The sequence below is a fragment of the Phaethon aethereus genome (genome assembly GCF_964289735.1).
Source record: "Phaethon aethereus genome assembly, chromosome: 12".
Taxonomy (NCBI): domain Eukaryota; kingdom Metazoa; phylum Chordata; class Aves; order Phaethontiformes; family Phaethontidae; genus Phaethon; species Phaethon aethereus.
Window position 1 is genome coordinate 404,478 of NC_138588.1, and position 12,684 is coordinate 417,161.

The 12,684-nt window shown below is 68.9% G+C and overlaps 3 protein-coding genes across 3 annotated transcripts in view; 1 reads left to right on the forward strand and 2 right to left on the reverse strand.

The window, feature by feature from the left end:
• Positions 1–138: 138 nt before the first annotated feature.
• On the reverse strand, positions 139–1,230 carry GDPGP1 (GDP-D-glucose phosphorylase 1; the record flags this gene model as incomplete). The annotated part of the gene is made up of 1 exon (XM_082005169.1): positions 139–1,230. One exon carries the CDS (start codon positions 1,228–1,230, stop codon positions 139–141), a length of 1,092 nt encoding a protein of 363 aa, XP_081861295.1.
• Positions 1,231–1,346: 116 nt separating this feature from the next.
• On the forward strand, positions 1,347–3,561 carry CIB1 (calcium and integrin binding 1; the record flags this gene model as incomplete). The annotated part of the gene is made up of 7 exons (XM_082005422.1): positions 1,347–1,397; positions 1,527–1,561; positions 2,050–2,152; positions 2,562–2,715; positions 2,966–3,084; positions 3,167–3,255; positions 3,540–3,561. 7 exons carry the CDS (start codon positions 1,347–1,349, stop codon positions 3,559–3,561), a joined length of 573 nt encoding a protein of 190 aa, XP_081861548.1.
• Positions 3,562–6,022: 2,461 nt separating this feature from the next.
• SEMA4B (semaphorin 4B) overlaps positions 6,023–12,684 on the reverse strand; it is an 8,256-nt gene continuing 1,594 nt past the window's right edge. Inside the window, exons 2-14 of the mRNA XM_082005445.1 lie at positions 11,060–11,220; positions 10,644–10,706; positions 10,444–10,542; positions 10,187–10,298; positions 9,916–10,032; positions 9,649–9,806; positions 8,995–9,176; positions 8,679–8,829; positions 8,327–8,537; positions 8,125–8,240; positions 7,773–7,936; positions 7,597–7,691; positions 6,023–7,435 (exon numbers count right to left, since the gene is read on the reverse strand). Coding sequence (XP_081861571.1) covers positions 6,663–7,435; positions 7,597–7,691; positions 7,773–7,936; positions 8,125–8,240; positions 8,327–8,537; positions 8,679–8,829; positions 8,995–9,176; positions 9,649–9,806; positions 9,916–10,032; positions 10,187–10,298; positions 10,444–10,542; positions 10,644–10,706; positions 11,060–11,220 — 2,402 coding nt within the window. The 3' untranslated portion in view covers positions 6,023–6,662. The remainder of the gene's footprint in view (positions 7,436–7,596; positions 7,692–7,772; positions 7,937–8,124; positions 8,241–8,326; positions 8,538–8,678; positions 8,830–8,994; positions 9,177–9,648; positions 9,807–9,915; positions 10,033–10,186; positions 10,299–10,443; positions 10,543–10,643; positions 10,707–11,059; positions 11,221–12,684) is intronic.

The following is a 12,684-nucleotide window of genomic DNA, read 5'->3' on the forward strand; positions in this document are numbered from 1 at the left end:
CCCCGGGCGGTCACGTGGGGAGCAGCTTCGCACCCCTCCGCCGGGCCCGCCGCCGCGCAGCGTCCCCTAGCGATGGCACTGGTCCCGGCGCGGAGGCCAGCGGACCGGTCCCGGTGCGGGATGCGGGCTCGGCCCCGCTCAGCCCGCCAGGAGCCGCGCCAGCTCCCCGCCGAGGTGCAGCAGGTGCGGCTCCGGCAGCAGATGCTCGCGGATGGCGCGCAGGGCCTCGGCCTCGGTGATGTCCCGGAAGATCGGCTCCGCCGGCAGCGGCAGGTACCCGGCCAGCTCGCAGAGCGCCACGTTGAAGGCCGTGCCCGCCTTGGCGCCGAAGCTGGGCCTGCGCGCCCACAGCAGCACCCGCAGCCCGCGGCCGCCCCCTGCGCCGTCCCCCGCCGCCGCCCCTCCCGGCGGGTCGCCCCGCGTGGCGAAGACGTTGTAGGCCAGGCCGGCATCCGTCAGGTGCTCCGCCGCCCGGCAGACGTCCCGGGCCAGCGCCTCCAGGCCGGCGGGGCCGGCGGCGTAGAAGAGGAAGGCGGGCGCCGGGACGCCCCGCAGGAAGCTGAGGCCGCGCGGCGGGCAGAGGGGCTGGGCGGGCGCCGACTCCACCAGCAGCGGATAGCCCAGGTAGAAGGCGTGCAGGTGGAGGTGGTTGACGGAGGCGCAGCCGCCCAGGCCGTTGAAGCCCACGCGGAAGCCCGGGTGGGCGCTGAGCAGCGCCGCCTCCAGCCCGCCGCGCAGCAGCGGGGCCGTCAGGGCCTGCGGCAGCGCCCGCGCCGGCTCGGGCAGCAGCAGGACGTGGCCGCGCTCCAGCGGGCTGGCGTTGATCGCCACCAAGAGGTGGTCAGGGGGCGCGGGGCCGCCCCCCGCCCTGCGGAGGCGGAGCACCACCTCGCCGGCCCGGAGCCGGGTGAAGTTGAAGGCCCGGGGGTCGAAGGGCTGCCGGAGGCTGCGGATGGCCTGCGGCGGGCGGCGCTCGGTGCCGCGCAGGACGTTGAGCTGGGCCACCAGGCGCATGGGGCCGGGCAGGACGCGGGTGGGCAGCGGCCCCAGCCGGTACCGGAACAAGCCCCGCTCCATCCTGTCGCTCCAGCCCGCCAGCAGCGCCCGGTCGAAGCGGGACGGCGCGGAGCCCGGCTCGCCCCCCCAGCCGGCTCCCTGCAGGACGAAGTCCTCCTCCCCGTAGGCGAAGTCCTCGGGGCTCGGGTCGCCCGGCTCCCCGCCCGCCGCCATGCCGCGGTCCGACCGGGCCGTGGGCGGGCCGGGCGGGCACGGCGGCGCCCCCGGGGGCGGGGCGTTGCCGCGGGAGCGGCAGAGTGACGTGCGAGGCGGAAGCAGCGCGGGCCGCCATGGGGGGCTCGGCCAGCCTGCTGCCGCGGGAGGCGCTGGGCGAGTACCAGGTGCGGGGGCACCGGGGCCGGCACCGGGGGGAGTCCCGCGGGCGGGGGGGGCCGGCCATGGCGGGGCACGGGCGTTTCCCCGGGGGGGAAGGTGCCCGGCGCTCGGTGCTGACCTGCGCCCTCCCGCAGGAGCTGACGTTCCTGAGCAAGCAGGAGATCCTGCTGTAAGTACCGCCGTGGGGCGGGGAGCGGCGGCAGCCGCCGCGGTGGGTCCGTCGGCGCGGAGGGCCCCGGGCCTGCTGCGGGGCGTCTCTTCCGCTGGGGCGCCGAGCAGGGGACGGGCGGGGCCGGGCCGGGCCCACCGCGCCGTCCGGGCTTCAGGGGCCGAGGTCTGCGGGTGGCGGGACCCCGCGGAGCGGGCCCGGCCCGGAGGCAGCTCTTCCCCCGCGAAGGCCCAGCTGCCTGGGTGGGCAGGCACCAGTCCCGGCTCCTCTCCCCGCCGCCGGCTGTTGGGGTCCCGGGAGCAGATGTGGCGGCGCTGCCTTGGCGGGACCACCCGGGCCGGCTCCGTGCACAGCTGGCAGGGAGCTGTGGGAAACGGGCCGCCTGCCTCTGTGCAGCGCTGGGAAAAGCTGCCTGCGCTGCCTGTGCCCGGGGGCTGCCTCCTGCGCCGCTCACGCCACAGAGCGCCTCTTGTTCTTGCCTCTTCAAGTGCCTACAAGAGGTTCAGTGAACTGCTGCCAAAGGAGGAGAGGGAGAATGCCTGCTCTGCGCGGGTTCCCAAGCGCCAGATCCTGACGTTGCCTGAGCTGCGGGTACGGTGCCTGGCAGACAGCGGGACGCGCTGCTGCTCCCTGGGTCCGGGCATGTTTGGGCAGGGCCCTGTTTACCCACCGCAGCCCTCACGGTGCCGGTGCTTTGCCCTCAACATGCTGCTCCAGCAGTCACCTGGGTAAGCCGTTCACTTACCGCATGTCAGCTGTGCCCACAAACAGCTTCCTCATCCCTGCTGTGCCTTGGAGGATCCCAGAGATCCCTGCTGCGCAAGGCTGCTGTCCCAGGGAGGCACAGGACAGGCACAGTCGTGCCGTGTGCGACAGACCGGCAGCAGAGCGGGATACCTGATTGTGCATGGGGTTGGCACCAGCCTGCATTCGGTGTCTGCTGCAAGGGAGTCGGCCTGGCACTGCCCAGCCCTGCCCTGAGCCATTCCTGCGTTGGCAGGCAAACCCTTTCCAGCACCGGATCTGCCGGGTGTTCTCCACCTCCGATGATGGGGACGACAGCATGTCCTTTGAAGACTTCCTTGATATGCTGAGTGTCTTCAGTGACTCTGCTACCTCGGACATCAAATCCCACTACGCCTTCCGCATCTTTGGTAAGGCTGGGGGCAGATGCCGCGTCCTGGGGTCCCCGTGCCTGGGGGGAGGGGGAGGCAGTGCCCTCAGAGCACCCACTGGGGTGGCGGCTTTAGGAACTCCCTCTGGGAACTGCTGCACTGAGAGGTGCAGCATGGAGCCTGCCATGTCTCCTTGGGCTGCCAACGCCCTTCCTTGCCAAGTGCAGGTGCCCATGACTCTCCAGGGTTGCTGCGGCCCTGCTGAAACGTAACTTTCCTCTCCCCATAGACTTTGATGACGATGGGACTCTGGACAGAAAGGACCTGGAGAAACTGGTGAACTGTCTGACGGGGCAAGGTGAGGAGTCCCGGCTGAGCAACATGGAGATGGAGCAGCTCATCCAAAATGTGAGGACTGTCAGGTGGGGTATGGGCTGCTGCATGGTCCTGGCCACACAGAGCTCACCGCTTGCCTTTCCATCCCCTCCAGATCCTGGAGGAGTCCGACATTGACAAGGACGGAACTATCAACCTCTCCGAGTTCCAGCACGTTGTCTCCCGCTCCCCGGACTTTGCCAGGTACGGTGGTCTCCAGCGGCACAGCTTGTCCCGGGGGGCCTGTCTGGGGAGGTTGGCCCATCCCGATCACTGTGCTGGCGTTGGGGCAGAGCTCTCGGTGGCAGTAATGCAAGGCTACCCTGTACGAGGCCTCCCATAACAGCAGAGGGAACTGCATCCCACACTAGCTCTGCAGAGAGCCTCTGCCGCACAGGGTAACGCTGCCTCCCCGTAGCACTGCCTGCTCGCAAACCATTTGTGGGTGACCCAGTGAGGAGGTGCAGAACCCATTGTGTCTCTTGTAGCTCCTTCAAGATTGTCCTGTGACAGCCTTGTGGCTCTCCAGCAGAACTGCTCCTCCGGCTGTTGCAGATCTTCGTGGTCTCAGGCGTTTCCTCTCCTAGCGAGCAGAGCGGCAGAGGCCCCCGCTCCTCACCAGCCCGGCTGTGCCACGCAGTGCCTTAGGCAGGACACTCTCCTGGTCCTCTTTCACACCCGGCAGGAGAGATGGCAGGCGTCTCTGCAGCCTGCAGAGGTGGGGCCCTGGGAAGCTGCCTTGCCTGCAGCCACTCTGCTCTCCCAGGATCGGATTTTAACTCCTTATGCAAACCAAGGGCAGCTCTGTGGGTGGGGGGAGGTGCACAGAGGTGCTCCTGGCTGAGGGCCATGCTGCACTGAGCACAGCCCCTCTCTGCTCTCCAGTCCCAGTTTGTGCCTTCCACTAGCGGGCAGGGAGCTGCCTCCCCCTGCCAAGCCCCTGCCCCATTCTCCCATCTTCCCAGGGGCCTCCCTGCTGCTACATGGATGTTTCTCTGAGCAATAACCCAAACGTGGATCCGTTTCTCTGAGCAATAACCCAAATGTGGCACTGATTCTCTGAGCAATAACCCATGTGGCACTATAGATGTGCCGTCCCGGCAGCAGAGCTGTCCTCCCACGGCTGCACAGGACGCCTTCCTCCCCCAACCAGTGAGGCACAGCCCCACGGGCCGCGCAGCTGGGCTCACCCCACAGACACTCAGGGCCTGCTCTCCTTTTCCTCTGCCCTCTCCTCTGGCTCAAGCTCAGCAGCTGCTCTGCCTGCCCTGGCCTCTTCCTCCCTCCGCTCCTGCGAGGACACAAATAAAGGACTCTGGTTTCACCCTCTGCTCTGTGCCGCCTTTGTCTGGCCGCGGGGACGGCGGAGGGGGCTGCTCCAGCACTGCTGCGGGACTGGTGCCATGGGGGGTGCTGGGTGCCGACCCTTGCTCTGCCTGCATGCTGGCTGCAGCTCCAGGGGACAGGGCCCATGTCCCGCTTGGTGACAGCCCCTTCCATGGGCCACCCCTCTCCTCCAAAACCGAGGATTGTTCTCAGCAGCACAAAGAGCTCAAGCAACAGGCACAAAGGGAAATCCAGGGCAGGCGAGCAGCTACCTTTGCTGCCGGAGCCCTTTGTGTCTGTTCATCCATCAGGCTGTGCCCTGGCCTGCTGCCAGCCGTGGGCAACGGCCCTGCCTGCGCTTTGCAGCGAGCCCCCAGCAGCGCTCCCACGGTGCCGGCGAGCCTTCTCACCGGAGCTGCTCTGCAAGGCTGTGTCCGGGCTGCAGCACCACATGCCGGGGCCGGTGCGGTGCCTGGGCCTGGGGTCCGGCTCGCCCTGCGGGGGCACCTGCGCCAGGGTGGAGCAGCTGATGGCGGTCTCAGGGCGCCAGCGCGGCTGTTTCTCACGTACCAGTTCCTCGCTCCCGGCAGTGCTGGCCCTTCCAGCTCAGTGCCCCATGGTACTGATGGTATCTGCCCGCCGTGGCCTGCGGCCCTGGGGGCCGTGTCTGCTGGCACAGCACCAGCCAACGCCTCCGGTGGCTTTTTTGATGTCCCAGAACAGGCTGGGCAGGAAGTTTGGTGCGCTGGTCCAGCCGGGAGCAAGGCAGTGCCGGTCCCCAGGGGGAGCCTGCTGCAACATGCCAGCTCAGCATGAAGCTCACTGCTTTCCCCAGCTCCGTGCTCACGCTGCCAGCGCTTCCCAGGCACGAGGGCTCATGAGCAGCACCACACTGCAGGTCCCGGTCCCAGCTGTCAGAGTTGGGTCCCGCTGGCAAAGTGTCTGGGGTCTGGCTGCAGCTGTGCAGGATGGGGACAGGGATCTGCCTCCTCCCTGGGCTGTCAGCGGGATTCCATGTGCAGCACGACACCATGGTCCTGGGGAAGGGGGCTGCCAAAGCCCTGCTGCTGGTGGAGGCTGCCCTTCTCCCAGCTCCAGGTACCCGCTTTTCCTCCTCCTGGTCACCTCTGCCTTTCTCTGCTTCTTGTGGTGCTGGGACAGCATCTCCCCATCGCCTTGACGCTCACCGCACTGGGGGGCTACTCTGCTCTGCCACCACAGCACCCTCCATGCATGGCCCCGAAATGTCCGAGTGCTGCCCGAGCTCGCTGCCATGCGTGCACGACACCCTGACAGGGGGTCACAGGGACCCTCTGGCACCTGCCCTGGGCAGCATCGCTGCAAGGGCAGGCAGGCACCTCCCCGGGTGGCCCCAACACTTGGTGAAGCACACGGGGACTTCACAGACTGCAGGAGATCTGACCACCAGCACAACCCTCCTGCTTGGTCCGCCCGTCCCTGCCAGGGCAAGGAGCAGCTGGCCACAGGCAGGTTTTCCCCTGACCACAGCGAGAGCCAGGCACAGTTCCTCTCTGCTGGGCTGCCACGATGGTCCTGGCCACAGTCGGCCCTGGGAGCAGCACACACGCATCCAAAGGAGACACCTGGACTTTATATAAAAACCACAGACGTTTCTGCACACGCACATGGGGACACAGGGGCGAGTTGCTGCCCAGCCCGCCGCGGGGCAAGCGCTGCTCCCCATGCCCTCCCCGGGACATGATTCACATTTTCAACGTATTAAAAACGAACCAAGCACAGACACACAGCACATGCCGCGGGGTCGCTGCGCCGGCACCACCTGGCCGCACGCGTGGCTCCAGGTCCCGCAGTGGGACGTCACAGTGAGTCAGGGCACGAGGGGGGCTGTGGCTGCCCCCTCCTGCCCTCTGCATAGAGAGGACCAGGGCCCTGTGGGGCTGGCAGAGCCAGGGCTGCACCCGCAGCCTGAGCCAGGCGCCGTGTCCATCCCTGCGGCAGGGACGCTGGGCTGGGGAAAAAGTCCCACACGTCCCTGGAAGGCACGCAGCACCCCTCGCACCCCCCGCCGCCAGCACCGTCCCGAGGAGCAGGGCCAGAGCAGCCAAGGCACTGCCCAGGGAGCTCCCAGGGGAGCCAGCCCTGGTGGCACGAGGCCGGCCCTGCCGGATGGGTGGGTGCCGCAGCAGGGCCTGGGCTCCGGGCATGCACACACAGACAAGATGGACCCCAGCCACGGCGCTGTGGTCCGGCGAGGCTCAGCAGAGCAGAGGTGGTTGTGGGCAAGGGCTCGGCTCTCATCCCCATCACACCACCGAGTCCTGGATCTCGGAGCCCAGGCGCACCCGGGGTCTTTGGCAGGCGGGAGACACCTCCACGAAGCTGTCCCGGATGTGGAGGGGCCTCTTCTCCGATTCGGAGAAGGCGCGTGGGGGGCCCAGGGGCTCGTGCACAGGGGTGCTGACGATGTAGTTGTCCTGCAGGGCCTGGTAGCCCTTGTGCTCGGGTGCTGCGCTGGGCAGGCTGCTGCCGTTCAGGGGCAGGCTCTCCACTGGCTTGCGGGGCGGCTTCTGGTGCCGGCCAGGGTCACCGGGCTCCAGCAAGGCTTTCATGCCATCGCGGTGCCGGTGCAGGAGGAAGAGGGCCAGCACAAGGACAGCGGCAGCAAAGAGCACGCACATCACCAGGAACTCGGTCCAGTAGGTTTTGCCGTCCAGCCGAGCCGCGGCGCTGCCCACCGCAGAGGTGCTCCGGGACGTGCTGACAGTCTCCAGGGCGTCCCGGCCGGCAGCCACCTTCCTGCCAGGGTCTGGCCCATGGGCTGGCTCCTGCACACCCACGCAGTAGCTGGCCATCAGCTTGCGGAAGCCCTCCTCCAGCGACCAGCACTCGTAGGTGCCTGCCCGCTCGGGGCTGCCCACCAGGATGAGGGCCCCGTCGGGCAGCACCAGGTAGGAGGCGTTGACAGGTGCCCCGTCGTGCAGCCAGCGCCGCGACGCCAGGTTGGAGAGCAGCCGGCACGGCAGCGGCCGCACCGCGTTGGGTGGCAGCTGGATCCGCTGGCATGGGGCGCCCGAGGCTGCGGGGAGACAACCCACGGGGACATAAGCGAGGCCGTGGGGACCTCGGCGGTGGGCGCGAGGGTGATGCCCAGTGGGAGCTCAGGGCACGCGTGAGCCCCTGGGACGCCCTGGGCCGGCAGCAGCCCCAGGCCCAGGGGCAGAAGCTGCAGGAGCTCACCTGGGGGCAGGAGGACGCGGGGACGGGGCTGGGAGGCGTTGGCCAGCTGGCAGAGCCGCTCCGTGTCAGCATCCTCGATGTCCTGTGCCCAGAGCCTGAGGACAGAGAGGGGTCAGGGCGGTGGGGGGCGGCGGGGAAAGGGGTACAGGGGGATGGAGAAGGGGTGCAGCACTTACTGGGCATGTGCCGGAGGGTGCAGGGTGGCCCTGCGGCAGGCACCCCGGCTCCATGCGCAGAAGGGATCCCGCGCCAGCACGCACTCGCCGCAGCTGCGGTACAGGCTGCAGTTGGCGAAGGGCACCTGTGCCACCGCTGTGTAGGTGGCTGCATAGACCAGGCCCTGCAGGAGGGGGCACAGCGGGGTCAGCGGGCAGCCCCAGCCCCAGAGCCATGGAGTAGGGTCAGCTCCCATGGCCCCCTGAGCTTGCTGGCCCTCAGCCCACGAGCAGGACCTGCCCCAGGTGGCCTGAGCCCATGGCATCCCCTCTTCCTTGCCCCAGCCCTGGTGCACCCATTCCCGGCTCCTGCCTGATCCTGGTCCAGCAGCAGCTGGAGAACGGGCTGGCCGGCGGGGAAGAGGCGGATCTCCTCGATGATGTGCACCCTGTGGTTCACGCGCACAGCCTTGTGCAACCGGCCATCGTCTGCAAACACAAGGCCCATGCTGAGAGGGGCCGGGGCATGCGGCATGCCGGCACCTGCCCCGTCGGCAGTCTGCGGCTGCACCCACCTGTGCCCAGGAAGAGGACATCATAGGTGCCATGGAGGCCCTGCGCGCGGTGGACACCGATCTGCTGGTAGCGCAGGTGGCTCTGCAGCAGCAGCGGCTGGCTGCGCACGGGGCTGTCCATCAGGAAGTGGTCCTTGATGAAGTTCAGCACCCGGTCCGGCATCTGGAGGGATGAGTTGATCTTCAGGTGCCGCGTGTGGCTGGTGATGCACTGGAGAGAGAGAAGGAGGCTTGGCCGGGGCACGGGGCAGGGGGCGGGCAAGTGGCTGCGCTGCAGCAGATGCCAGGACCGGGAGAACGCGGGGGGCTGCCCCGCATCCTGCACCCGGGCGGGAGCCAAGGAGGCACATACCGTGCCCGGCCGGGGCTCTGGCACGGGGCTGGTGTCCGTGTACCACTGCTGCGTCTCGCGGTTAACCTCCTTGTAGAGCCCACTGAAGGCTCTCTGCACGCTGCGCATGGGGAAGGCGCACACGGCCGAGCTGCCCAGGCCGCCCTTGTTCCTGGCAGGGGACAGGAAAAGCCCATGACAGGATGAGGCACTCGGCTCTGCCAAGCCCCCTGCGCCGCCCCAGGAACCCCAGTGTGGCCAGAGCTGACCCGCACCTCCCCACCCGCCCCGCAGGCAGTGCTCCCAGGTCCTCCGCCAGCCCCCACCCGCTGCTCACCACTGCGAGGTAAAGACCCCGTAGAAGAGTGTCTCCCTCCAGCGCAGCTCCCCCGGGGTGAGCACAAAGACATCCTGCAGCACGTTGAAGGGGAAGCCGTCCTCCGGGTGCGAGCAGAGCAGCTGCGCCTTCAGGAATGTCGTCCACCGCCGCTGCAGCACGCGCTCCCCGCCCTGGTCCCCCTGCGTGGCACAGCGGGTCAGGGCGCGATGCCATGGCTGCCTGGCAGCGGGGAGCCCCACGGTGCTGGGCGAGCAGAGCAGGGGCCTGTCCATCCATGCAGCAGTACCAGGCCCCAGGGGAGCAGCCCCGGTGTCAGGGAGGCACAAGTGAAGCAGCATCTGAGGTGCCCAGGAGCAGGGAAACACGACCCAAGAGGAGGACAGGGCTTGTGTCCTCTGGCAAGTGAGAAGAGGAGATGGGGAAGGGCCGCTGCCACCAACGGGGCCGGCAGGAGCAGTGGGACCAAGCCGCAGCTCTGGGCTGGGCGCTACGGAGCTTAACTGCTCCGGAGGGGTCTCCCACGGACACTGGTCCCCTCCTGAGGTATCCAGGAATCAGGGAACAGAGACGTGCAGGGTGGTCCCACATCCTCCCTGACCCAGCAGTGAGTGACATGGCCCTCCATGCACAGCCCGGCTGCCCTGCGCCCACCTTGCACACACGCGCGATGCGGGAGACGATAGTGTTCTCAAAGTAGTCGAACTCCTTGCCGGTCTCACTGAAGAAGAAGTAGACCTTGTCGTCGTCGCCCTCAGGGTTGCCGGCGGGCAGGCTCTCCCGCAGGTAGGCTGAGCCCACGAAGACCGGGTCTGGGGACACAGGCACCCTCAGCATCACCCCGGCGCCAGCCCCCATCCTCACGCCTCCCCTGTCGTGGAGGATGGAGACCCGACCTGCCGTGCCGGGCCTGGCTCTCACCCTGCAGCCAGTTGAGGGAGTTCTCTGTCTTGAGGGCGATGCGGCTCTCCTGGCTGCGGTAGATGGTCGGCTCATTGCCCTGGAAGTTGCTGACAGTCCCAGCGTAGAGCTCGCCGTCTGCCAAAGAGACGCTCCCGCTGGGACCCAGCACGCGACGCGTGGCACAGCCCTGCTCTCCCAGCGGGGTCTGTGCTGGCCCAGCCCCGGTTCAGCCCAGCCGAGTAGCCGGGCACTGCGGAGAGGGCGAGGGTCCCGGCGCGGCATGCCTTACCAACCATGACGGCCGTGGAACGGTACTCGGGGTCAAAGGGGCAGCGTCCCTTCCCGTCCTCCAGCAGCACCTTCCCCGATGCGTCCTGCTCCAGGCTGAAGCGCTGCGCGTTCTGCAACAGGACCAGGCTGTGAGCCAGCAGCACTGCCAGCGCTCGCCCCAGCACTGGGGACCCCCGCTGCAGGGCGCCAACAGCAGAGGGGGAGACCGCACCCCCAGCGGGACCTGCAGCCCCCAGCCCCGCTCCCCATGCTCACGACGTAGGCGCAGGCCGGGCTGAAGGCGCAGGTCCCGCAGGTGTAGAGGTGGGTGCCATTCAGCTGCAGCAGCATCTTGATGTAGTTGTGACAGTCCCTCTACAGGAGCGAGAGGACCCAGCTTACCCCTCCTGCCCACGTGCACCCCGGCGCAGGGCACCGCGCGCTCCTGCCGCAGCCCCCACCGCAGCGGGACTCACCTGCGGGTCCTTGCCCTTGAACACACACTGCCTCTTCTTCTCCTCATCTGCGCTCCACGGCAGCTGCAGAGAGGGGACCGTCACTGGGAGCCCCGCGTCCCCACACACTGCCCCACGCGGGCTGGCAAAGCTTGCCCCCAGCATCAATGTCCTCCCCACCTCAATCGCACTGGCGAGGCAGCCGCTGGCCGGGGCTGAGCTCCCCACTGCCCAGGATGGCCGGGGCAGCTGCCTCCGTGCTGTCCTGACTGGCTCCTGAATACGTGGTGGCTTGCACAGCCCCCAAACGCTGCCAGGGAGTGCCGGGGAGGGGACCCCCGGCACCAGAGCTCGGTGCCCCTTCCCTCCCCGAGGGCAGCCCAGCCCCGAGGGCTCTGCGGCCCCATGCGGGGCTTGGCCGCCGTTCACAGGCTCACCCTGCGAGCCAGCGCTCCGGACTGGAAGTGGCTGGTGTTGACGGCGACGAGCAGCTCGCGCGCCCCCAGGTAGAGGGTGCCGCCGTCCGGGCTCAGCAGCAGGGCCGTGTAGTTGGACACGCCGGGCACCTCGAACCGCTGCACGACCCGCTCAGCTGAGTCTGGGGAGGGAGAGCAACAGGCATCAGCCTCGCGCAGCCCACATGGGGCGGCATCCGACCCCCAGGGTCCCCGCGCCACGGCTCGCTCCTGGCCCCTCTGCTCGGCACTGCTGCCCCGGCCCCGCACCTCAGCCGCACCGCCCGCACAGAGCTGCCGGGGCCAGATCCGGATCTCCCCACGTGGTCAGACGCACGCGGCAGTCCACCACACTGAGCCGTTCGTGGCCGCGATAGCACCCGAGGGCAGCATCCGTGCTACTGCAAGTACGAGCCACTGCCTTGCCCCAGCCCCGGGGACGGCCCCAGGGCACACCGCAGCAGCCCTGCCTGACACCGGGCAGCGCAGCCAGGTCTGCGCTTGCCTGGCCACACGCAGCCCCCAGGGCTCAGCCCTGTGGCACGCGTGGCCCCAGCCCAGCCGGCCCCGTGGGGACCCTGAGTACGCAGCAGGGAGGGATGGGTGCCGGGACCGGCTTCCCACCCTGACCCACCAGGCAGCCCCGGCAGCTGCCCATGCCAGACACTGGGGCAGAGGCTGCCAGCTGAGTCACGGAGCGCCCGCGCGCCCGTCCCGCGTAGGTGGCCTGGCCCCGGAAGCCCTTCCTCTACCACAGCCACTCTGAATCAGATGGGCCTGGCTGTGTCAGCGGGACACGTCGGGCTGACTCACGCTGCCAACTCCCTCACCCCTGACCCCCCGTGCCCTGGGGACGCCCCGACCTTCCCCGACCCCCTGCCTGCTCCCAGGTCCCTGCCCAGACAGCCCTGGGGCTCCCGCAAGCCCCTGCTCGGTGCAAGCCACCACAAGGGCTCGAGGTGCCAGCAGTGCTGCGGGGCTGGTCCCTGCTCCTCTCCCCCTCCCCTGTTGCTCCATGAGCCCTGGCTGCCGTTGGATGGGGTGGCATCTCCCCTGTCCCCGTGGGCTCAGCTGGGCCCTGGCCCAGCACCCACCCCAGCTCTCATGCAGCAGCGCAGGGGGAGGGATGCCGCCCGCCCCCCCTCCCCGGGCATCCTCCCACGAGGGACCTCACACCCCAGCACCGGGGTGGTGCCACCCGCCATGAGCGTGGCCCAGTGCAGGCAGCTGAGGGGCAGTGGGTGCCCCTGCACCCCACAGAGCTGTCCCGGCCTGGGGAGCCGCGGGAGCCCGTGCCGGCTGCCAGGGGACCTGTTAGGACAGGACCTGCTTCTTCCAGACAAACCTGCTGGAGGCACATCCAGCGCTTCCAGGGGAGCAGCTCGCCAGCTCCTCCCTCCCGCCAACCGCAAGCCCCATGTGGCCACACTCCCCAGCTCCGTGGGAGCCACGGCCAGGAGCACACTGCTGCCAGCAGAGCGGCCAGCCCGTGCCCCCCACCCGGCTCTCCCGGCAATGCTGGCGGTCCAGGTTGGGACCCCCAGGTACTGCCCGTGAGCTGCAGCCCCTGCAGCCAAAGCAGCCTCTGCAAGTGGGCAGAGCTCAGC